We start from the raw sequence: 24143 nt of genomic DNA on the forward strand, positions 1-24143 counted from the left end.
CACAAGGGACAGTTCCCTCCTTTTAAAAAGCAAGGCTCATCATAATACAAGAATTTGTATTGTACAGAAAAACAGTCCGGCATAGCTCAAACTAAGGGGGAAACACACAGATTATCCATGGTAACAGAGCTTTGCACACAAGGATATTTTCTTTTCCTCTGCAGAGGAACACAATTGCTGCCAGTGTCACTGGGTCACATTTTTTCCGGTCCCTGGTTAATGGGCTGTAGAGATGGTTAGCACGTACGATTAGTTTTAATCTATTACATTTGACCGGGAGAGAAAGGGATTGAATGCATTTCAACACACCACTGAGGTTTGCATTGAGCACTGAAAATGAAGAAGACATTTTTTTTTATTCTACTAGAGTCCCTTCAAATGCTTCAAGTGGACCCAAAAGAGGCAAACGGATTAAGGAAGTCAAATATTTTTCACTTTATTAAACTTTTTGACATGTTATTAAACATATTATACAGTTCATTTATTCAAAAAGACATGCACGTCATGTAATGCAGGAAAGCACATGAAAAATATACATCAGTCAGAATACTTCAGTCTTTTTTAAATGAAAAATCTAAGTGCATGAGAAGTTTTGCAACCTAACATGTGTTAGTGTAGTTTATTAAGGTGCAGATACTGTCAAGGTGTTTTGTAGGAACGGCAACAGATCATTTAGTCACTCACTGCTGGAGACTAGAAATGAGGAAAGAAAATCACAAGAAAGAGACATTAACAAACATAACATTACATTTTAGAAAATCAATTTTGTAATGCTTATTGCAATACAAAAGGGATGGTTTGAAATGATAAAAATCCTTTGAAATAATTGGCCAGAATTGTAAATTGCACACAATATTGATTTGGAAAGTTGATCTAGTAGGTCTCTCGGATTTCTTTATGTGGTGATAAATTTAACTATATTTTTTTCTGATTCCCTAAATGCTTTTTTTATGCTTTGACTACAGTGTGTGTTAGTAGAATATGTTAAATACTTTTACATCTTAAAGATTCTATTGTAAAAGGTAATTCTTAACCGATAGCACTTAATGAGATATGGTAAATGACGATATCTGTTTAACGAACTGCATAAATCAGAGATGAATACCACTCTAAAACACACGAGACAAGCAAACAATTATACCATCAGACAACACCATCATATGCTATTGCTCTGACTAAGAAATCAGCTCTGGCGTGAGTAAAAAGACGTGTTGGCACAATTATGAAGAAAGTGTCCTTTAAAGCATGTGTCCCACATGCTAGTGCTGGTGAGGTGTCGGGTGAAGAATTCATCTCGTTTGAGTTTTTTGGCACAGAAGTTTGGAAAAGTTACTTTGCTCCATCATCAGAGAGCCCTCGGCCCATATTATTTGAAGCTTTTACAATACTTCTTTTAGCCCAGTGCTAACCACAGTTAAGAAACGTTTGTGAAAATACTGTACATGTAGCCCTGTGAAAGGATTTTAAAGTGGACCAACGCCATACGACACTGTTACGTCATTGTGGTGTCGTGCTGAACTGGACCTTATAATCATTATAAGAAACTCCCTTTGAGACTTCCGATACGAATTCTCTCAAAATTGGACGTGTTGATATAGTCGCTTTCAACAGCTTGCCTTTAAGTCCATACAGCAAATAAATGGTGCAAAATGAATAGTATTCCTCTTCTTCGCTATGTAAAACATTTTAAGTCAAGAAATTAAGCAGAGCACCAAAAGCTTCCTGAACAAATGTTCAGCAAGCTCACATTTCCAGGCAAAAAGAAAAGAAATACTAGAATAAGTTTTCAGGATGTGTTCACCAAGTTACTGTAATTTTAAAAAGTTCCATAACCTTCGGTGTCACCACGGGCTCAGACATGAGGCGTTGGATATCAGCAGTTCGATTCATTAAAAGAAGAAGTTCCCTGTCTGGAGTCTTTTAAACAGCGCCGTCAAAGCAGCACAAAGTCCCCGGTAGTGGTGACCGTCCTCCGCGGGTCACGGATGAAGGGCCATTCTCTCTTCTCCGAGGTCAGGCCTGCAGACAGGTCGTAATCTCTGCCATGACCTTGCATAAAAGTGAACGCGGGGTATTTCTCCCTTGCTGACGGCTGCAGCACCTGGAACAACAACAGTGTTTCAAGACGGAGCGCTAGTGTTGCACCATCCTGTACACTTCATAACAGTTTGCTTTCAATTTCATCACTTAACCTAACGAGTGGTATCTTATTGCACCTTAATTATTCCCTCTTAGAAATTACAGTATATTCATTGTCATATAATTTCTTTAGAGGCTGGTTTACAACATCTACCCCAACATGTTGACTGGTCGGAGAAGCAAAGTAAGAAAAGATTCATGGCTAAATGGTGCCACCTACTGGTCAATATTTATCACACTGATCACACATTTGCAGGGCACAAAACAGAATTAATATAGCATCGTGATAATAATAATTATTGTGAAATGTTGGCGCTGTGAAGTAATTTTAAGGAGTCCTGTGTTAAGGCAATACTATTCCCTACCTTAGACAGCTCCTGGCTGATCCTCTCATAGTCTTGAGCACTTCTAGAGTAGAAACCTATGGTGCAGCTTGGGTCCATCTTGCTGAAAGGCATCTTCTTTGGTGAGGGGCAATGATATGACTAGACAAAAAGAGACAAAATACATTAGAAAATATTCATCAAGCTGAAGGGCGAGATAATGTGTTACAACTGCGGGGCATTACATACACTTCATGGCAGCGACAACAGCGAATAAGATGTATTCTGCATCATTTGATGAATGAAATCCTATTTATCTGCTGTCACAGCATCCATCAATTTACAACTCTGGTGTGTTGTCACATTGTATACCACTGGATGCAAAAGCATAAAACAAAGTTACTATACAGCACCGTGTGCTGATTTTTATGTATGGGTCCTGAAATATTCAGGCTCACAAATACCTGATCCCGTATTTGCCGTATTTCTCTTAAGTGGCAGCTTCACACATCTGAGCAGCAAATAAATCAGCAGATAGGGACTCGGTAATTGGGCCATGGGCTGCTTTAAGATTCATACCCTTAAGTACTAACAGAAACTATTAAATTCACATTACTGGGGCCCCAGTCAGCTCGTCTGTGTAATTTCACATTACCTGGAGAGGGAAATCGCTGGTGCTGACATCCACAAAAGACTGACAGTAATGAGGGTCCATGTAAATCAAGCTGTCATCTGCAAGGACAAAACAAAAGACAAGTTATTCAAAAACATCGGATTATTACAAAAACGCGCTTCTCTCCAATTTCTATGCAGAGTAGCTCAAAGTCACCCGCTTGGCCTACTGTTAGGCTTGTGTGCGTCAAATATGCCTCCCAGAAGGTTGTTGCTTTTTAATATCCACCACGGTGGATTAAATTCTGCATAATCAGATGCGTTTGTACAAGCACATTCTTTACACCCACAGAAAAAGAGGTTGTCATTTAATTTTTGTGTGGGGGGGAATTACTTTTACAAACACGCAATTATGTTCGACCATTTGCATATGATAAATGCCGCGCTGTACCGCGCCTTGGCAGGGAGAATGTATTGCTTGTCATTTAGACATCATCCACCACTGTATTTCAAATTGGTAAAATGTAAATGCGTAAATATTGACTGCCAAGATGTACAACTGAAGGTTCCTCCTGGCTCCTGAAGGTGATGAAGAGTGGCTCACTTTGGGGCCCCGCATGAAATTTAATGCATGCCTCCTATGGAAATCAATTACAGCTCACAACTTGGGAGGTTTACTTGTGATAAATGGGAGAGGCTTTGATGGGTCAGAGAGAATAAAGTAAGCCCTGCTTCACTTGCTTCCATCTCCACTCCTCTCCGTTTTCCTCACGCAAACAGGAATACATTAACTTACTTTGTCTCTTCACATAGGAAGGGTATACTATGCAAAATAATCTGTTATTCACACCAACCTCTCTCTGTGTGTCTCCCTCTGTTTTGCATTAAGCTAAGACTAACCTTGAAATCCTACAAAGTAGCAGGCTTGTTTGGGCTTCCCTCCGATGATGCCTATGCAGTACTCCAGACTCAGTATTCTCTAAATGCAGAGACAGGGACAGAGAAATACAAAGTACATCTGACTGGGAGCCTAAATACTTTGATTTTGTTTCCACACATACTGTATTTCAATGAGAGTAACACATGTTAAACTCATCAACCCCCACAGTAACCTATTCACAGAATAATTACTTGAGCCCTGTACATGAGTGTACATGTGATCAAACACCAAAAGAGTTCAACAAACCACCCTGACCTACATGTATCCCTCACCTTTACAAAGTTAAAATAGTCAGGGTTTGTCTTCTCCCCTCCCAGCCGCACCGGGATGAGGATGATGACAGCGCGGCTGTCTGACAGGGTGGAGGCGGACAGTGGTTGGTCGCTCTGTGGGGAGGGAGGGGCATCGGATCCCTCAGCTGAGGCCTGCCCTGCTCTTGGTGCCCTGTGGCTATCGATGACATCAGCACTGTACACTACGTGGGGATCAATAACACAAAAGTCATTTGTCTGTTTCCATATCTGCCCCGTCAGTCAAGCTATCTGCAATTCTGTCAACGTCATTAGAAAGAATGGTTAATGAACAGCTGATTATGTTGTTGTTTGTATGAGATAATCTCATAATTGTTTGCAAAATGTCCAAATATATGCATATTTTTATGGACATTTCCAGTAAGAGTGCGATTCATAAATGTCACTTTATCGTCTCGAAATATTTCACAGTATGTCTTTAAATGTCTGAATAAACAGCAAACACCTTATTCTACTTTTCCCTCTGAAAAATGCTTTCATTGTGTTTTGATCTGTCTGAAAACACTAATTACCATACCTGGGATGCATGTTAATTATATTAGGGCTGCAACGGACGATTATTTTTTATCACAAGTTAACCTGTCAGTAATTTTTTTAATTGAATGTATAATTAATTAATCTCTAATGTGTCAGAAAAGTGTGTAAAATTCTCATAGCTCAAGATAACGTCTCCAAAGTCCTTGTGTTGTCCGACCAAACATCCAAAACCCAGAGAGATTAAATTCATACTGATACAACAGATAAAAGCAGCAAATTCTTCCATTTTGAGAAACAGGAAATAGTGCACGTTTAGCATATTTGCTTGATGGATGACATCAAATATAAACAACAGATTTTCTAAATTGTTAACTTTTATTTTGACTGACATTTGATGAACTCCATTTTGTACAGACGGTCATGAGGTCGAAAGCGCACAAGTTGAATTTGCTCCCAGTTTCTTTCTGCGACTCTCTAACATCAGACTCATAACACGACAAGACACTCGCTCTCACACCAGCTTTCTTCTGCTCTGGCTATTGAGAAGACAAACATGAATCAAAAAAACAAGTTATTGGGGTTAAGAAGAGGTTGGAGAGGGACGTTATAGATTTGGAGTTGATGTATTTGTTGGGTAATAGACACTGTGAGTCTCCTGTCACCCTTCTAAGCTACTCCGTAGTCTCCCAGCGGCAGAGAGAGATGGAAAAAGAAGGGTCAGTTTGGGCGTTGTGCCCAGTATCCTGTTTGTATCAGCAGCAGGCTCATCTTTCATACCTGTGCAGTCCTGGGAGACATAAGCGGTTATACCCGCCAAGCCAGGGTCCATCGCCTCCTCGACAGCCTTCCTAAGAGAGAGACAGAGAGGAGAGAAGGAGAGAGGAGGCGGAGAGAGTGAGGGGATGTAAATGTCTACATGCAGAGCTTATGCTAAGTTAACATTAGGAGTATATACTGTATATTACCATCAACTTAACTGTAATGATTATACAATAGCTAGTTCACACACGGACAGTTCCACAAGGGTTTATAAAAATCCTGCTGGCTCTTTGTAACATCCGTACATACAGATTTGTTTTACACCTCAAGCACGTCAAAGAATACTTCAGCATTTAGCTTTTATTTAATCCAATGTTTTGCATCCTTATTTTGACTAAAATACTTCTTATCAATGGCTGAAATAAAAGGACATTAACATGAATAGTGCTGAAACTATTCGTCCATTAGCTGATTGACAGAAAATGAATGATGATAATTTTGTTGCACTGATTGATTAATTAAGTCATTTATCGAGTTAAAATAACAGATACAGCTTCTCCAATACAAATGTGTGCTTGCTTCATTTTATACCTCTTTAAAATGCAACACTTTTACTACAAATACTTTTTTAATGAAAGTTCATATACTAAATTATAGATAAAATGAACATAATTGTCTAAAATCTGTGTATTAATCGATCAACAAACTTGTTGTTAATGCTGTGCAGCAATAACTCATTATGTGAAAGCCAGAAGTGGGGTGCATGTGAAGTAAGTTTTTAGACTTACTTGAGGATGTGTGCCACCACAGCAGGCCCATACCAGTCCCCCGCCCGTTTCCCCATCGTCAGGCCAATGCGAACCAGCATGTGGAGGCCTAACTGAGCCGAGGGGCTGTCCCCGAACCAGGATACCAGAGTGCGGTGGTACATCTCTTTCAAGTGTGCGTCTGCCTCCTCTGCGGATCCCTGGGCCTGGGCTTGGTGCGCGGGTGGTGATCCTTCATCGGAGGGCCTGGGGGAACTTTGCAGAGAGGCCTCCAGAGAAGCCACCAGACGCTTGGCTGCAGTGGTAGTCCACGTCTCTGCGTCTAAAGGCTGGAGCGACATCGCCTCCGACCAGGTCCAGTCTGTGGAGGAATAAATCATCAGCTAGAATCAACATTAGAGACCAAAAACTAAGTAAAGTTGCCTTTGAATACACATGTTATTAGGCTTAAGAACTTTACTTCTTAGACCACTGATGGTACCAGTAACCTGTACTGCATTTAAGAATGTATCAATTGTTTTAGAAGAATAGGCTGCCACTCAAAAACACCTTTGACAAAGAAAGAAAGTTCTAGAGATGAGATTTAACACAATATTGAAGGAGATTAAAGAGATAGGATAGCATATGTTCAAAACAACTGTAACATGACAACACAGAAAAGAGATGAACAATCCATACGTAAAATAGAGGTTAAATTTGTAGTGCAAGGAAAGCTCACAGGTTTGCAATAAAATATACTATTTGACCAGATATCTATGAGGCTCTCTGAACCTGATCATTCAACACATCAAAGTTCAATTTAGAGCAAGCCAAAAGTCTTTAAGAACTTGTGAAATTTAAGCTTTTTGCCTTAAACAGACAGAACCTTGTGCGCTTCAGTCACAGAATAGGTGTCATTCTGTTCAATTATAAGTTTGAGTGTCCCAGTATTTCACTTTAACGGTGCCTTAGCCTTACAAACAGGGTGGGAGCCGAAGGCGGAGAGAAAGGGAGTGGCCCAGGCCATAAAATGGGCCAGAGTAGAGTCTAAAGCATTAACAAAATGACCTTGATCCAAAGTGAATCAAAGTGAAATTGATCAATAAATGTCCTTAAGTGGCCATTAGTCATTTTATAGAGAAATATTTCATTAATGACATATTTTAGATTGGACAGAAGAACAAGTTTTAAATATTGTTTTCTAAATGACTGCATTAAACGGGCAGTCATCTCATTATGTGGGCCGGTAAAGTCTCGGACACTTCAGAGACAACAGCTCTGACAAAGATATGAGGAATTCACTCATCTTAAATGCTTCGCATCAACTAAATTAAACTTTCCCTTTCATACTGAGGATGAGGAAACTGTCTAAATTGGCTACAAGTTTGGCTTCCTGCTTAGAAAAAGAGGTAGTGAACTGAAAAGAAATAAAGACAACAGACATGGGATCCAATCGCAGTGCATTTCAAAATGACCTTCAATGATCTGTAGTCTGATTCACTCTTGCAATGTCTTTATAACTACGACATACCATATCTTTATGTTGCCCACATCTTCAGCCACTGTAGCCACCATGCTGGATACATTTTTAGATCTCTGTATCATTACGAAAAGGCTTTTGTTAATTAATCAATGCCCACCTCCACATTCATATAGAGTAGTTCAAAGAAAGAACACCTGGGAGCCGCAGGGTGCAAGCAATCTCCAAATATCTACACTGGCAGCTTCTTCTCTTGGTCAAAGGCCGATCAATAGTGGCTGTTAAGTAAGAAGGAAGGTACATTTTGTCACAACCAGAATTTCCAGCTAGTCTGAGGATTCAAATCAGCTTCCTTCCAGCCACAAGCCCCCTTTCTCTAACCTTTTGAGCAGGGGTTCCCAAATATTTTGGGCTTGTGGAATAAAGAAATGTCTGTGTGTGATTTTCCCCACTAAAATTGTCAAATGAATTATTTAATCTCATCTAGCTTTTCACAAAAAATTTGAAATGATTAAGTAAAGCCAGAAAAAAATGAACCTACTTTTGTAAAGAAGGAATATATTTAGCATTCCCTCCTATTCCTTTGAACGTCTAGGGTCGGACCATAAACTCATGGGTGGTCCCCATCTTTCTGCTCACCTCTGCCCAAGAAGTGCAGAATAAGTGCCTGAGCCAGCATCATCTGCCCGGTTCTCAGCATGCAGCCCCAGCCGCAGTCGGAGGTCAGGGTGGAGCTGGGCAGAGGAGGCAGCTCCTCCCTGTAGGTGAGCCACACTCGGGACGCAAAATCCTTGCGGAAAGCCTCAATGTTCCCCATGACGGAGTCCTCATCGGCGGCTTCACAGCAGGCTTCTGTGGCGCTGTCGTCATCTGGGGCAAACAAATGACACGTGATCAAACAGATGATAAATCTACTGGTTAAAGTTAATCATGTATTCATTTTAAGGATCCTATTACTATTTCTGTTTTGGACCTAACGTAAAAGCTTGTGTCTCATTTCAAATCAAATAATTGCACAATGGACATTTTTTATTTCTGCAAAAGGGCTGTGCACCAAAAAAAGAATGACCCAAGTAATATCTTCCCAATCTTATGTCCTAGTTAATGGCCGTGAGTGGTACTGGTGTTACACTGCTTTGTCATCCTTTGTGGCCCCTGCAATTAAATCTGAAATGTCCTCACCAGACCCCATATGGTTGTTACAGTAATGACATTAAATGGTGTGTATGTCAAGCCTTTGGATGTGTATGCATGTGAATGTCATTATAGGGAATGCAGTCAGTGTGTATTTTAATTGTAGTCGTATGCGTGCGCACTATACCTTCAGCCTTAAAATGGTAACATTTTCCGAGGAGAAGCACCGGGGAGTTTCTACTGAATGAGGTCTTCGATTTCAGAGCCCAACCTAAGACACACAATAAAGAAGACAATGGGTTACGGTAAAGTTGCTGGTTAAAAACAAACTTGTTCTATTGTGACGACCCCGCCTCTTTTGGCTGCTGAGCTGGCTGCTTGTCTGTGTGGTTGGGTCGTTGTTGGGGCGAATTGGGAACACCTGTGCCCAGTGTTCCCGGTCCTATTAGAGCACACCTCACCTGGCCTAGGTAGTCTTTCCTTTTACCACACTACACTTCACTCACTCTTTCATTCATGCGTACACATTAGCACTAGTGACCGCCACACCTCATGAGGTTTTGACGATTTTATTTGTGTCCTCTTGTTATTTGTCATGGTTTTGAGCCGGCCATGACATTGTTTACTCAGTTGGCTGGCGCACCTGCTCTACAACACCCATCATTCAGTGATCTGGGTCAGCCCCAAGATTTCTGCCTATACTTGCTCTTCTTATCCTACTTACTACATATTTTGCTTTTCTTCCTGTTACTTAAAAAAGGTAGATAATAACCATGGTGTTTTAAATAAACTTTAGTCTTACTGAAAGATTACAATGTGGCACAGAATGACATCGAGCTATTTTAAGGGCTGACTCAACAGCAGTAGGTTGTCGTCTCATTGAACTCTGATGCTTCTTTTTATTTGTGCAGATTCTCGTGTCTGCAGTACATGTTGTTGATCTCTCTCTGTACCTACTTTGACTCATATATACATTGTATGTTGTTGTACATCATATTTATGTTTACCTGTCTTTGTTCAGCTGTGTTGTCCTTGTTTTTTTAGCTGTATGTCTATTTCTATCCTCCTGGAAATTGTTCTTGGAACTGTGTGTAAGTATAGTGAAGGACACAAAAATTCAAATCATTTTTATGTGTACACATACTTGGTCAATAAAGCTAATTAGGATTTAAATTGTACAAATTCCATTTTAAGGAACATAACTCGGGTCAAGAAAATAAGATTGAAAGCTATATGGACAGGTTGAAACAGCCCAGCAGTAATGCATGAAACCATTAGAAATAAAGTGAAGAATAAGCTTGGGTGGCAGGGCTGTGTGTACGTCTAGTGTGTGTGTGTGTGTGTGTGTGTGTGTGTGTGCTGGCCTAAAGCAAATTACTTACTGTATTTCACATTGTGCCACACAGAGAAGAACTTTGTCTTCAATGTGTCCACCTCGTCGCTCCTTTTATTCTCCATTTGGACCAGCAAGGAATGCAACCCATTCCCAAACTGCGCACACACCCTAGTGCACAAACACACATGCGAACGCTCAGAAGAGAGTGTGCATAGTTCACCGGATCAGCATCACTTCATAAAGGAAAATTACGTAAAATCACAGCTTACAGTGACAGTTACAGTGACAGTTACCTCGGAACTTCCTCTTCGATCCAGGTTTTTTTCCCCACTTGTAGCTTTGTACAAACGTTACAACGTTGTATATTGTTGTAATACCAATAGTTTAACGGGGTGTATCGCCCATGACTTGCAGCATAACTTAAAACTGCCCCGCGATCTGCAATGTTTACACATTGAGGAAGTAGAAGAGTGGAAACTCGTGATCTCGCGGTGTTTCCGTTGGGGCTGAGAAGACGCTCGATGTATAAATCCAGGTAGCCCGAGCGGGCGGGGTTTTTGCCGTCGATTCACTGGTGTCTAGAATTAAAGCTCCGCTCGTTTGAGTTATTCCTTGTGACAAAACACACTTTATTGTATATAAAGGCTCAGTCTATGATGCTGGCAGGGCGACGAATAAAAAGCCGGAGGCGTCTATCTCATCCAAACACATTCATCACGTCATCTCCAATTAACATCATCATTTGCCTGTGAATGAATCATTCAACATGCATGGTCACATCACACACCAGAATAAACATACACCATAGGAATTTTTTAAGCAATATTTTAGACTTTCTTTCATTTATTAAATATACTGTTACTTAACGTTTTAATATACAGCATATCAGTTGTCATTGATAACTTTTTAAAACGTTGTATGAATTTGACTGTATATTTATCTATTTTTCGTCCACAGGCTTCTCTTGAAAAAGGGATCCTGTTCTCAGTGACATCAACGAGACTAAACATATTACAAATGTTTAATTTTAAATATTTACTAGATAAGGAAAATCGGATATTATATATCTATTGAAGAATGCTAAAGATGAATAAGACTTTTATTGAATGCTTGCAAATTACTTGAGGGTAAGTGAATAAAGTATATATAAAAACCATTTAACAACAAATAAAAACATTACTAAAAATATACTTATATTATAATCTAATGAATGCAACATATTTAGATTTTTATAACTAATTTGAGAATGGGAAAAAACAATTTAAATTCAAATTAAAATATTTGTACTTTGACACTATCCTCTATCTTGTGTGTTTATTTTGTATTGTGTAGATAGAACAACAAGGCTCTCATATTTGGGCTTTAATATTGTACAATATATTACATCATATGCGTCTAATCTCTCAGGTAAAATCATAATGTCTGTCTTGAAATGGATGTCCACGGTGTTCAAGGAGGAATAATCAAATAACAATGATAAAATAAAGAAAACTAAATGACATTTATAAAAAAGGGTGACTTCGATGTATAATTGATGTAAAACCTTTAACAGTGTAGCTTTATTCCTCCCAGTACGGTGCGCAATAGATTTTCTTTGGGGTGTGTTCTGTTGCAAACCATTACTGCCATTACGGTAACGATCGCATTCTCCCGTTTTCCAGTTTTCCCTGTGTAGTAGTGAGTGACTGGAAAGCCGAGTCTGCCTCCTGCAAGCCTGCAAGCCTGCCTGGGAATTTTAAAGCACATCAGCGGCCACTGCCATGGCTGAACGCCGCGCCTTTGCCCAGAAAATCAGCAGGTAAAAGACTCGAGACCCCGATACGAGCTCGTCAAAGGCGCACCGAGGCACTATGTCGCCTCTATGTAGGTCGCCCTCAGACCAACCGCTGAGGGAACCCTGTGGAGGAGGCCCAGCTATCAGAGCTAGCCGCTCGTTAGCCACATCGGTAGAGATGCTCAGACCCACCCAGACAGACGGCGTCACCGCTAGCTTCTAGTCTCTCTCCCCCCTGAATGCTAACAAAGGAGGGAGACGTTACATTGTTGAAATACATGTATTACAGGCACTCCGGTTGTTGGTCGTTATCCGCAACGAAAGGGACTCACTGTAAATTGAAAACCGTTAATTTCAGACAGCTGGCTATCCTGCCCACTGTAACGTTAGCTAACGATGGGAAGCTAGTGGGCACTAACGGTAGAGATGAGACTGAACTTTAAGTTGTGTTTTAAGCGAGAACCCATTGACGAGAGAGATCATTGTAATACAGTTAGACTGGAAACAAAAGCCTCCATCAGCAGCGAGATATTAATCTCTCCATCGCCTCTCAGACAGATCAAAGTACGCTAATCTCTTTAACAAAGGTCTTTGTGCGAGCTGTCAAATACCATCATCCCAGCTGATAGATAGATAACGTTTGATGTCTAGATATATATTCTGTTGTATTCCTTTCAACACAAACATGTGTTGCTGATTATTGAATTCACAGTCAAGTCAATCTTGTAAATATTGAGCGAAAACTAATATTTGTCTGCTTATTGATTCAGTTTTTCCTCAGAATCAATGTCAGACATTTTACACTTTTACACCCTTCTGGAGAGGTTATCATGATGACATGAAGTTGGAGAAGAGGAATATCTGTTATAATGTATTTTGTTTTCTATATGTAAAAACTACATTATTACAGAACATACACATGATCTTCTCTGTCTTCCTCTCTTTGACAAAACATTGCAGGTTGGAATCTGAAGTTGTGTCTGCTGTGATCGTGGATGTCAGGATGTTTACTTCTTTGTTGGTGTTGCCTGCATTTCTATTATAGTGTGAATCCAGTCCCCGTTAATCAAAACCACGTCCTATTATTGAGAGTTTTCCTGTTGATTTATGTGGATTGAGAATGTCCCATCTCATGGCAGGTTGTTCACGCAGGATGAGGCTGAGATGCCTGATGGGATGGTCAGCTGAGGAGACTACTCTCTGACACAGTTTCAACAGAAAATAAGCATTTTTAACGTCACAAAGGTGGTTGGCTGTTTTATCAGAATTATACTGTGCAAGTCTTTGTGATATTGTATCCACATCATGCATTTGTGCAGTTGAAATCTCAGTGAAACTTTCCTAAACACAAGGTTAAAAATGTGTTTGTCATTTTCAGACTCTTAGTCTTTTAATGTTGCTCACGTTCATTTAACCATCGGGAAAAAAAGTACCTCAATTCTACCTTTTTAAGTGATTTGTAGTAATGGAAGTACGTTAGCTTATGTCACACATTGAGGCAAACAAACAAAGTGACTAAAGTTGTGTTACTAAAGTGACCCAGAAGTTTACACCACATGTCTCAGTTGAATGGTTCTCTTATATTATAACTATAATGTATTTTTTTCCTGGGAGTTATCGGTGTTATTACCATCTTCAAGATAGAGACGGCTGTTTGTTTACCCGAGTTATTCGTCTGTGCTGAGTGAAGGTCTGGTGGGAGGACTGTGGAATGTGTTTGTCGGTTCAGTGCCGTTGCCTTTCTCCGTTTGTGAACAGCGCTGCACTGCAGAGGGCCACTGGAGCTCTACTACAGCACGTTATCACGTTATCCTAAATGAAGTTCATCTTAAAACTGGCCAGTCGGGCCATGCAGCTGTCACTGTAGAAGATTAGCTTAAACCTCCTCTGTTTTGCAACCTTGTATTTCTTTATGACGGAACAGTGATGAACTCAGCACTACGGTGGCTTTAAGGGAAACCAGACTCTGTTCAGACGTTGGCGGTTTTTGCAACATTGCTGACTGGATCGCACCTAACCCTTGCTCACCACCATTACTGTAACCTTCATACTAGTTACTGTGATAGTGCTTTCAGAATGGAGAGCGAAGACGAACAGAAGATAGTGTGTTGCTTATGAAGAAAAGTAATGAATAAACATGGTTAATCCTAATTGTTGGATCCATACAGCCTCACCTTGTGCCTTCAGAGTTTTGAACCTCATCCTTGGTTCAAATGTGTTATTTGTTTGTGTCACTTTGGGCTACTTGCTGCGTTGTTGTTTTGTTCAAGGCAAAGGTCTGAGTGGTTTTCAGTGCTTGCTGTGATTTAGAGCACCTGTGTATGAGTGCGGCAACAGCAGCTGTTGAACTGCAAGAGCTTTGTGCTGACCACTGGGGTCCAGAGGTTTTTACTTGTTTTTTTCCTCTCTGTCTGGGGGGAATATAGGAGTTTGTCCGAAGTGACAGAGTTAGACTATGAGACACAGAGAAAATCCTAATTGCGTGTACAATTGTTCAGGTTAGGAAGCCTAATCTTTAAAAGCTTCATGTATTTCAGGTAAAAAAATAGCAAAATCCAGCAGTGTGAAGGAATGCTTTTAATATGTTGATTTATATCAGTTGAATAACAGTAAGTGTCATCAGGTGTCACTTTGGATTGAAACCATAAAATATCTCAGAATACAATATTATTGCGTAATGTTAGCCACTTTGCTTTAACATTAAACTCCTTTTATGTTCTCCAGGAATAACAATTTGATACGGAACATTTTTTTTTAATGCCCTTTTCGCAGCTAAAATGCTGAATATCACTTATCCTTAGGACTGAACGTATTTGATTGAATTTTAAGGTAAACTTGGCTTTGAAAGTTTTCTGTTTATTCTCAGCCATAGGGGTGGGACTAATAGCACAAGTGATCGTGCGGTGTATCTTGTGATACTGTTGGTACGGTGGCCCCGGAGCTGCGATTGTTTTCTCTTTGGATACGCACACACATCTGAAATATAAAAGCTATTTAAGGGGGTAATTCCTTCTTCAGATCCACAGGTTTTAGGCTGTGTAATAGAAGAGTGCCTTGCAGTATCGATCATAATGTATCATAGGGGAGTGTGTTTCAGTATTGTGTTTTGCAGAATCACCTGTTTTCTCCCATTGTTATTATTATTATTATTATGGCCAAACATTGTTACAGTATTGTATTGTTGTGATTCTCAGTCGTAATAACAAAGCCAACATTGTCTAGTTTGTGGATCATTACACAGACATCTCTTCCTCCCTAAACCCTCCCACCTCTCCTCTGTTTGCAGGACTGTGGCAGCAGAGGTCAGAAAGCAGATAGCAGGCCAGTATGGGGGGTCCCCGCAACTATTCAAAAACCTCAACGTTGGGGCCGCAACAAGCAACACAGTGAGTAGTCTCAGAGACCGGTGAAAGGCCGGAGCCTACTGTTGATATCGTGTCTTGTGTGACAGCTGCTGTCTGAAAACACAGCATACATTACAATGACAGTGTCTCAGCTGTCAACAGTTGAGATGCTGTTGATTTTTCACATTAGCCCAAATACAATTCTAGTGTCTGCTATGTTGGGAAAACAAACACAAACACACACACACACACACACTGATGAACTGTCTGCTCACATTCCTGTATTTGTTTTGGTATAAAGAAATCACACTCTGGGCCGGTTGGAAAACAATGTGCTTGTTACCATTATTAAGATGTTTTTATGTGTAGCTATGGAGTGTAGATTCTATTTCAACTGTAACATTTTGCAGATTTGCAAGGGATGAAATGTAGGTTACATGTTAGACATGCATCATCAATTATTGATTACTCAGTTCAGCTACTTGGTCCTTTGGTCATACACAGCCTTTACAAGTGTAGTGTTTTAACAGTAGCGATGCCTGCCGACATTGGTCCCACCACAGTATTACAACCTAAGACAAGGATGTAATTTTCTGTTTATTAGAATGGCCGCACAGCTGTAAATACCATGAGGGTTAACCATTGATTGGCCTGTTCCCCACATCCACTTTCTGCTGCAGTGTTTGTAGGGTTACAAATGATTGAGGCCAAACATTATGTTTGTTAAAGGGTAAGTGCCAAATTCCCCCTGAGCAGCCCGAAGCCACAACACCAGCAAATGCTCCCCCTCTCCTCCTTAGTTAGGGCTACAGTTGGCTTTTAATTAAACTGTGAAAGGTATTTATGTTCAGAGAGAGAGAGACAGAGAGAGAGAGACAAACATAGCACACTTTTCACACTTAAACTGAACCTCAATTCCCTAAAGCCTTAAACGCGAGACTTTTATGACTTTGCCAAGACATTTATGTACATTAAAAATAAGAAGAGGTGCCGACAGGAGAACTGAATAGCTGACAAAGTCTTCTCAGCTAATGAACTCTTCCCATCCCTCTGACCCCCCCTCCCCTCTCTCACTGCTCACCAGGTTCCCCTCACAGAGGCGGTGGAGCCGGTGGATTTTGAGGAGTACCTCATCACTCACCCTCCCATCGTTGAGTCGGGTCCCCTGAGAGATCTGATTGAGTTCCCCCCAGATGACATCGAGGTCATCCACACACCCAGGGAGTGTCGCACGGTTGCGCAAGCCGTCCCGGAGGAAGGGTAAGGGTGCTGTGCGGTTGAAATACTGAAGTAGTTGTGGAGTTAAAGCAACTACAGGGAACTATCATTTTGTGTTGACTTTGCCGGCCCCTGTGGACAAGGCCGGTAGTGTTTTCCATGAGCGCCACGAATCGTGAAAGAAAGGAAGAAACTTGGTCACGAATAGCTTCATTAGTCTCAACTTAATACATACTACTGTCAATTGCCTGGTGCAAGTTGGCCATCATGCTCTTAATCACAGAAAGCTTTGCAGGGACAAATGCAGCTAACGTTAGCTTTGTTTTAGCCACCAACGTGAATTCTCATGTCGCTGTAAAACCGCATCTCACAATAAGTGTTTCTGTTATACATTTTGCAGCAGCGGCCCACGAAATATGACAGCTACAGTAGCTTGAATTTAATGTTCATCACACCACAAATGAGGAAAGAATTAACTAGCCAACGCCCGAGCAGTCCCTCACTTACCGCCACCAGGAGACTACTTTGCCAAAAAGAGAGAGGATGGCAGCTCCAGAGACATATCTTCAATTCGTGGCAGTAGCACCTCAAATTCAGCCAGCGCCTGGGTCTTAAAGGTCTTTTACACAGAAGCCATTATTTCCTACGGCATGTGAGGCGCGACGACGGCTTTTTGCTGCGTTGAGCAAGGAACAGCGCGTCGCTCGTCGAGCCCAAACTGTGCCCTAAGTACAAGGTGCTAAACCTGAGTAACGGACTGCATCAGCAAACAATCTGTTGCTGCTGTTACACAGTTAAACCCGGTGTGATGACCACCAGCCCGCTGTGACAACAAATCCTACAGGAAACACTGGAAATGTTTTTCATGAATGCGTGCACGGGACGTCCAGAACCAGGACTGCACGGGCCAAATGAAAGTTCCTTGTCAGAGCTTTAAATCACTAAATGCATATACTTTTTAAATTAAATACATTTAGTTACTTGAATTCATAAAAATAAATAAACATTAAGCAAATGGATTATAGATAATATATATACCTGAGTCTGAATTTGAACCGGAGTATTGAAAATGTAAAATTGTATTATGAGCACTGTCTTTAGACATTTACCATGTGGTTCCACATTTGATTTCCAGTTTCCATCTCTATAATCATTTATTAAATGGTTAACGTTATCACTTGCCACGCTGCCCTCTTCAAATTGTCTGCCACATGGCCATGAGGCTTTGCTAACTCTATCTTTCCATTTTCCTGCTTTGTGTTTCTTTGCTGCACACAAGGAGTTTCATTAGTAAAGTAACCTAATCAGACCAATCACCTCCTTCTAAAGAAGTAAAAGAATGGGGTTTTTGTATGTCTGTTATCATTTTCTTTTTCTTAGTTTACCGTTATTCCTTTCGGACCTTTGGAGGTTATAGTGACTTCAGCAAAAGGCGGACATTTTTTTTCAAAAGTTTGCAAAGTATTCGGTCACTACACTGCACCACATGTTTAAAGATGAAATGCTCGCAGGCTTAATGTCATTACTTACTGCAGCTTTGGCTCTTGGTCTGACACAAACATTGCAAGTGCACGTCACTGTGTGATGTACCAGGAAGATTAAATACATCAGCCCGATAGCCTGTCATCTCTGTGCACTGAGACTAATGCGTTTAAAGTCTGACTCGTGCTGTTATAATCAAACGTGTTTGATTGATTGAGTGTGTCTGGCTTCAGGGACACTGATACTCATGTCAGAGACTGTGTCAGATCCTACACTGAAGATTGGACCGTCGTCAACAGAAGGTAAGGCTTCACTGTGTGGAATTATTTTATCACCCGATCTCACTCGTTAACTCTTTAATATTGACATTATAGCTGTAAAAAGTAATGACTACCTTGAGCATTACTGTTAAGCACAGGACTGTTTTTCTCCGTTAGATACCACAAGCTTGGTACCGGCTTTAACCCCAACACTCTGGACAAGCAGAAGGAGCGTCAGAAAGGCCTGCCCAAGCAAGTGTTTGAGGCGGATGAGATGCCAGACAGCAGCAGCTACCAGGATGACCAGGTACTTAATCATTCAGCGGTTAAAAACAATAAATAATTTGTGATCTCTATTTCAGATTGATGATAGAAAGATATTTGGATGACCACATAAATAGTTAGATTTGTTTTTGTGTTTGTCCTGTAGGATGACCTGAAGCGGCGGTCGATGTCTATAGACGACACCCCGCGTGGCAGCTGGGCCTGCAGCATCTTTGACTTGAAGAACTCCCTACCCGATGCCCTCCTCCCTCACCTCCTCGACCGGGCCCCCAACGAGGAGATCGACAGGCACAACGAAGAGCATCGCAAGGCCAACCGCCACCGCGAAGTCTTCGCTCTGCACCCGGCCCTCGATGAGGTAGACATTTACCCGTTTACTTTCGCTGGAACCCCTTTTTACATCTGTATGTACGTTTTGTACTTTTCTGTAGACGTTTTGAAGGCTGCTCAGTCCAGGTAAGGCAATGAGTTCAATCTTCTGTGTTTTAAACCAGTCCCAGGATGTCACGAATCTGTTTTTCATCACAGCGTGGACGTTCACAGTCGAGTTGAAAAAGAGTTACTGATTTTTGTTTGTTTGTGATCGTCTCTGAATGTGTAGGAGGAGCCCATTGAGCGCCACTGTGTGCCCGAAGTACCCAAAGAACACTTTGGCCAGAGGCTACTCGTCAAGTGCTTGTCCTTGAAGTAAGTGGTGGACAGCCTTTTTTCAGAAAAAAAAAAAAAGCCTTCAACTCTTTTATTTAACTGCTGCTTTCTGCTGACCCCACTCCTTTTTCCTCTCCCCTTGAAGGTTTGAGATCGAAATTGAACCGATATTTGCTAGTTTGGCCTTATACGATGTCAAGGAAAAGAAAAAGGTAAGCTGTTATGCTTTCCTCAGTGCCTCCTCAGCCCTGAGTTGTTGTTGTCACTTCTGCAAACCATTAAAATTGTTGGGAGGCCAAAACGAATTTGATGAGTTGACTATAAAACTTTATGTTGTGGCCCTGTTATGCTTGTAGGAATGCAGTTAAATCATAAACTGTAACCATGTATCTATCTGAAGAAGATCATCCACTGCTGGTTCTCTCCACTTCCCTTTAGCTGACAAACACTAGAGGGTAGCAGTTGCCTTGACAAGTAAATCTCTCATATATATTGCTCTGCACTGGAGCTCCATTACTTTACCAAGTGGGTAATTTGTTACTGATATGTTATCCTGATTGTCGGCCACCACAAGGAAGAAATCCGGTTGCTGTAACACAGCCATTCACTCAAAAATGATGATTGAATATGGTTATGGTACGGACAATGGATTACATTTCAAATGTACGTTATGATTGTGTTCTAATCACCTGTGTGTCTGTTTGGATGTGTCCCTCAGATATCGGAGACCTTTTTCTTCGACTTAAACTCTGAGCAGACGAAGGGGATGCTTCGTCCGCACATTCAGACAGCAGCCATCTCCACGCTGGCACGCTCTGCCATATTCTCCATCTCCTACCCTTCCCAAGATGTCTTCCTTGTCATCAAGGTCACACGGTTCTGATTTATTTTGTCTTGATTTAGTAAAAAAATAGATATGTTTGTGTGTAAGACGTAAGAATGTTACGATACAAAACACTTTCAGGCTCTACATTGGGGGGGATACTATCCACTTTGGAAAACAAAATGTAGAAACGGACCTTGCATCAAAAGTGTCGAGTCGAGCCAAACTATATAGTGGAAATTAGGCATAACGGATGATTCAGTCCAAGGTCTGTTTCAGCAGTAAAGACGTTGGTCGCTGCTTTCGACACGTTTTCACTCAACATTATTTCGTTTATGGCAGCAAAATGCGCTAGACGAGCCATTAGAAACCCCTGTAGGTTTCACCCTGAAAGACACCATTAATAATTGATACTGTTGTCAATGGACTTAAAGGAGCTTGTTAGCCTAATAACATTAAGGCTGCAAACGACTCATAATGCAATAGTCTCTGTAGGAGCCAGTGTTCCACTGGTTTCTGTTTGAAAAGAATATATGATCCCCTGAATGGTCCTCAATACAATATGACATCCACTTTTTTTTTTAAACGTAATTTCCAGAAGAAAGTGTTGTGTCAGGCCAATACCGTAATTTGAAGGTCAGTCTTTGTCCCGTTTTGATCCTTTCGCTGCTGTGTGTGAGCGAGGTAACTAAATGTATGTGCTTTGTCTGCAGCTCGAAAAGGTACTGCAGCAAGGTGATATTGGAGAGTGTGCTGAGCCTTACATGGTCTTCAAAGAGTCAGATGCTGCCAAGGTATGATCCGTGTAAATGAGATGTTAAATGCCACATAAAACCTTTTGAGGCATGTCTCAAGTGAACTATAATGATACTATTACAGATAATAACTATGTTCTTTTTTTATCCATTATGTTAGCCAAATGTTCAGCTTTAAAATGACATCACTGTTCCAGGCAATGCAAACCATATTATCACCTAAATGTTCTACAATTTATAATCAAGTTTTAATGAATGAGTGAATACGTAAACCGTAAAATAAGCTTATTATTAGGAGTATGTAATGCAAGCTACGTTTCTTGTTTTGTTTTGTTTAAATAGTAGATTTAACAAACTTAAGTGAACTTTTTATTTTTATGTAGAATAAAGAGAAGTTAGAGAAGCTTCGTGGCCAGTCAGAGCAGTTCTGCCAACGTCTTGGCCGCTACCGCATGCCCTTCGCCTGGACCGCCATCCACCTGATGAACATCGTGAACAGTGCCGGCAGTCTTGAGAGAGATACGGAGCTGGAGATGAGCCTCACAGGTCTGACATTCCCTTTTTTTAACACAACCCTTTGGATTGTAACTGTAAACATATGGTATCTCACTGAGGGATTTTCAGTCCGGATACAGAAAGCGATACCTGGGCTTTGGGTGTCGGCTGATACCAGATACATTTCCTGACTTTGTAAAACTAAATATAACAAATGCATACACGCCTAAGGCTCATGGGCCAACAACAAATAGTACAAGAAAAATTCAAACAGAGAGCAAAACATCATACTATATTGATCCTCGGTGTGTTATTTTGAGTGTGACCTTTGGTGTTTGTCTAACCTTTAACCTCACAGGGTATCTTTGATGCTGATTGTGGTGTCTGCCGTTTTGTTGCTAGGCAGATCACAGAAATGTATGTTCTCTGTCACATGGGTCAGAAATATGGGATTAAACTTGAGCCTGTTGTAGCATCCCATAAAAGAATATTCTGCCAATATCCAGAATTTAGGTTGTTAAAATGCTGTTGTTGTTTTTTTCCCCTTGTGTGCAGAGAGAAAAGGCTCATGGTCAGAACGGAGGAACTCGAGCATCATGGGAAGGCGTTCCCTGGAGAGGACCACCAGTGGAGACGAGTCATGCAGTCTGACAGGATTTAGACCTGCGACACTTACCATCACCAACTTTTTCAAACAGGTCTCCACAACCACATATATACAAGTCTGATACATGTTTTTTAAGCACTGATTGGGCTAATTTGTGCTCTTACTTATCGTACACTGTTAAGCTTTCTCTTTGTAATTTTGGATGAAATATTCATACGTTGCACATGTGAGTTTTAGGAGGGGGACAGACTAAGTGATGAGGACTTGTATAAGTTCTTAGCTGACATGAGAAGGCCTTCTTCGGTGCTGAGGAGACTCAGACCCATCACAGGTACAATCATTTTGATTGGTCATTCTTTATCCCGTCAGTAGTTGTTAACCTGATGCTCATCTCCATTTGTTGTCACGATTCCCTTGAATTACTTGGAAATTTGAAGACGTGAACCACTTGTGTTTTAAATAAATAAATCACCTTTTGTCTTTCTTTACCTCCCCGTACACCCTTTCCATTCTGTCACCACAGCCCAGTTGAAGTTGGACATTTCTCCTGCTCCGGAGAACCCACACTATTGCTTGACCCCCGACCTTCTGCAGGTCAAACCTTACCCAGACAGCAGGGTACGCCCCACCAGGGAAATCCTGGAGTTCCCTGCCAGGGACGTCTATGTGCCAAACACCAAATACAGGTACAGAAAAAACATTTTGAGTACGGGAAACTGAGCCTTTTTGTATATCCTTCAGTTTGGTCAATTTTCAAGATAAAGCTTTTTTTTGTCAATAGGTTGCACAAAATACAAGCTGTTTTTAACTGTTTTCGTTGTAAAGCGACTTTTGAATGAATTGATATGGAATGTATTTAAACATAGCACTCTCATACCTGTCATTCAGGCATAGCTCAGTTGGCTGTACAAATGTTAAATTTCAATAGTGATTTTCATAGTTAACTGCCTTTTTGGAAATGATTTTCTTATCCAAGGACTATAGATGGATATAACCACTAGCAGCTGTTGTTCTATTGAGAGTTACATTGATTGCCTGTTAGAGAATACAGGTGAAAATAGGCAAAACGCCACATGCTCCATGAGCCGGATGCAAACTCCCTGTAGCGATTGTTTGAACAACTTTGATTGAGGTGAACAACCTCAATCAAAGCCTGAACCCAGCTTGAAGCTGCAGAAATCAGTTCAATCAAATCTAGCTTTGCACAGTGATGTCTGACACTGTGTCTTGTTAATGTTCACCTCTTTGTTAAAAGCCAGTGTACTGCGTCCATGTTCCATGTGGACAAGTGCTGTTTCTGGAAAGGTCACTTTGAGAGATTTTGTCACTGCCAGACGTTGCTGCTGACATGACCGTGCTACCACAGGCCTTGTTTGTCTGCAAACACAGGTGCCTTCCCATCGTAGATTAACTAATGCCAGACCTAGTTGAGAGCCAGCAGAACTAGGTGAAATAAATCCTAATTATTGCATTTGTATTGTTCTTTTACTTATTTAAATGTCGAGGCAGTTGTCTGGGTTCACAGTTTTTTTTCTTTCATAAACCTAGTTCTTTGATGTACTTTTCCTTTGAGTATATATGTATGTCGACTATACTCTCTGACGTCATAGGGAACCTGAACAGTTACTAAACTTGATCAAGATTATGAGCTGTAAGCAGGACGATACAGGTCCTGAGCTGGAAAACACAAAGCGTTTATGGAGATTATAGCAATGTGGGTGGAAGCATGCAAATGGAGGCATCCACATTTTGAAGTAATATATTGTTTTAGCGATTGTTTTAAATTTTGAACGAGTATACTGTCTTACTGACTGTGATGGCAGTTTTTCATCGTACATATAATACTAAAGTTATATTAAATTTGATTGAGTTCAATACAAAGTTATACATCAACACACTTTAAAAAAACGTGGCCATGTTAGTCATTTAGACAAGATTTTTATTTTGACTTCATAAATATGTTTTGTTAGAGCATATAGCTACTTATTAGGATGGCGTGTTAGTATGAGGCACATTTACAATACAGCTATATTGTAATAATGGACAAGAGTCAATATGACTCAATACATTTGGAAATACACAGAAATTATGTTTTTCTAACAATACCAGCAGAAGTGATATAATAGCATGAAATTGTTTAAATACTTTACAGAGTAAAAAAATAGAACAAACAAAGCAAAAACCCTCATCATTGT

The 24143-nt window shown here is 40.7% G+C and overlaps 2 protein-coding genes across 4 annotated transcripts in view; one reads left to right on the forward strand and one right to left on the reverse strand.

The window, feature by feature from the left end:
- Positions 1-437: 437 nt before the first annotated feature.
- Positions 438-10678, reverse strand: atg4c (autophagy related 4C, cysteine peptidase). Its single transcript, XM_079158463.1, has 11 exons — positions 10551-10678; positions 10304-10425; positions 9109-9192; positions 8427-8657; positions 6350-6689; positions 5580-5650; positions 4287-4489; positions 3975-4053; positions 3118-3194; positions 2505-2624; positions 438-2101 (listed from the first exon to the last, which is right to left on the reverse strand). Exons 2-11 carry the CDS (start codon positions 10377-10379, stop codon positions 1934-1936), a joined length of 1449 nt encoding a protein of 482 aa, XP_079014589.1. The 5' UTR covers positions 10380-10425; positions 10551-10678; the 3' UTR covers positions 438-1933.
- A 1254-nt stretch (positions 10679-11932) lies between these two features.
- Positions 11933-24143, forward strand: part of dock7 (dedicator of cytokinesis 7) — a 44706-nt gene continuing 32495 nt past the window's right edge. For 2 of the 3 annotated variants that reach the window (XM_079157667.1, XM_079157668.1), the window contains exons 1-7: positions 19422-19487; positions 19996-20136; positions 20805-20885; positions 21230-21392; positions 21897-22039; positions 22186-22279; positions 22472-22634. In XM_079157667.1, coding sequence (XP_079013793.1) covers positions 20035-20136; positions 20805-20885; positions 21230-21392; positions 21897-22039; positions 22186-22279; positions 22472-22634 — 746 coding nt within the window. In that variant the 5' untranslated portion in view covers positions 19422-19487; positions 19996-20034. Of the gene's footprint in view, positions 12056-15317; positions 15418-16459; positions 16636-18308; positions 18378-18512; positions 18643-18765; positions 18979-19221; positions 19308-19413; positions 19488-19986; positions 20137-20804; positions 20886-21229; positions 21393-21896; positions 22040-22185; positions 22280-22471; positions 22635-24143 lie in introns of those variants that run through there. The other variant, XM_079157669.1, reaches the window with a different exon arrangement.

This window comes from Pholis gunnellus (assembly GCF_910591455.1).
Source record: "Pholis gunnellus genome assembly, chromosome: 4".
Taxonomy (NCBI): domain Eukaryota; kingdom Metazoa; phylum Chordata; class Actinopteri; order Perciformes; family Pholidae; genus Pholis; species Pholis gunnellus.

Coding starts and splice junctions, on each gene's coding strand:
- atg4c (XM_079158463.1), bottom strand. CDS start 10,379: ATGGAGAATAAAAGGAGCGACGAGGTGGACACATTGAAGACAAAGTTC. Junction 9,193..10,303: donor GTGGCACAATGTGAAATACA/GTAAGTAATTTG, acceptor TGTGTGTCTTAG/GTTGGGCTCTGAAATCGAAG. Junction 3,195..3,974: donor CTACTTTGTAGGATTTCAAG/GTTAGTCTTAGC, acceptor TTGTCCTTGCAG/ATGACAGCTTGATTTACATG.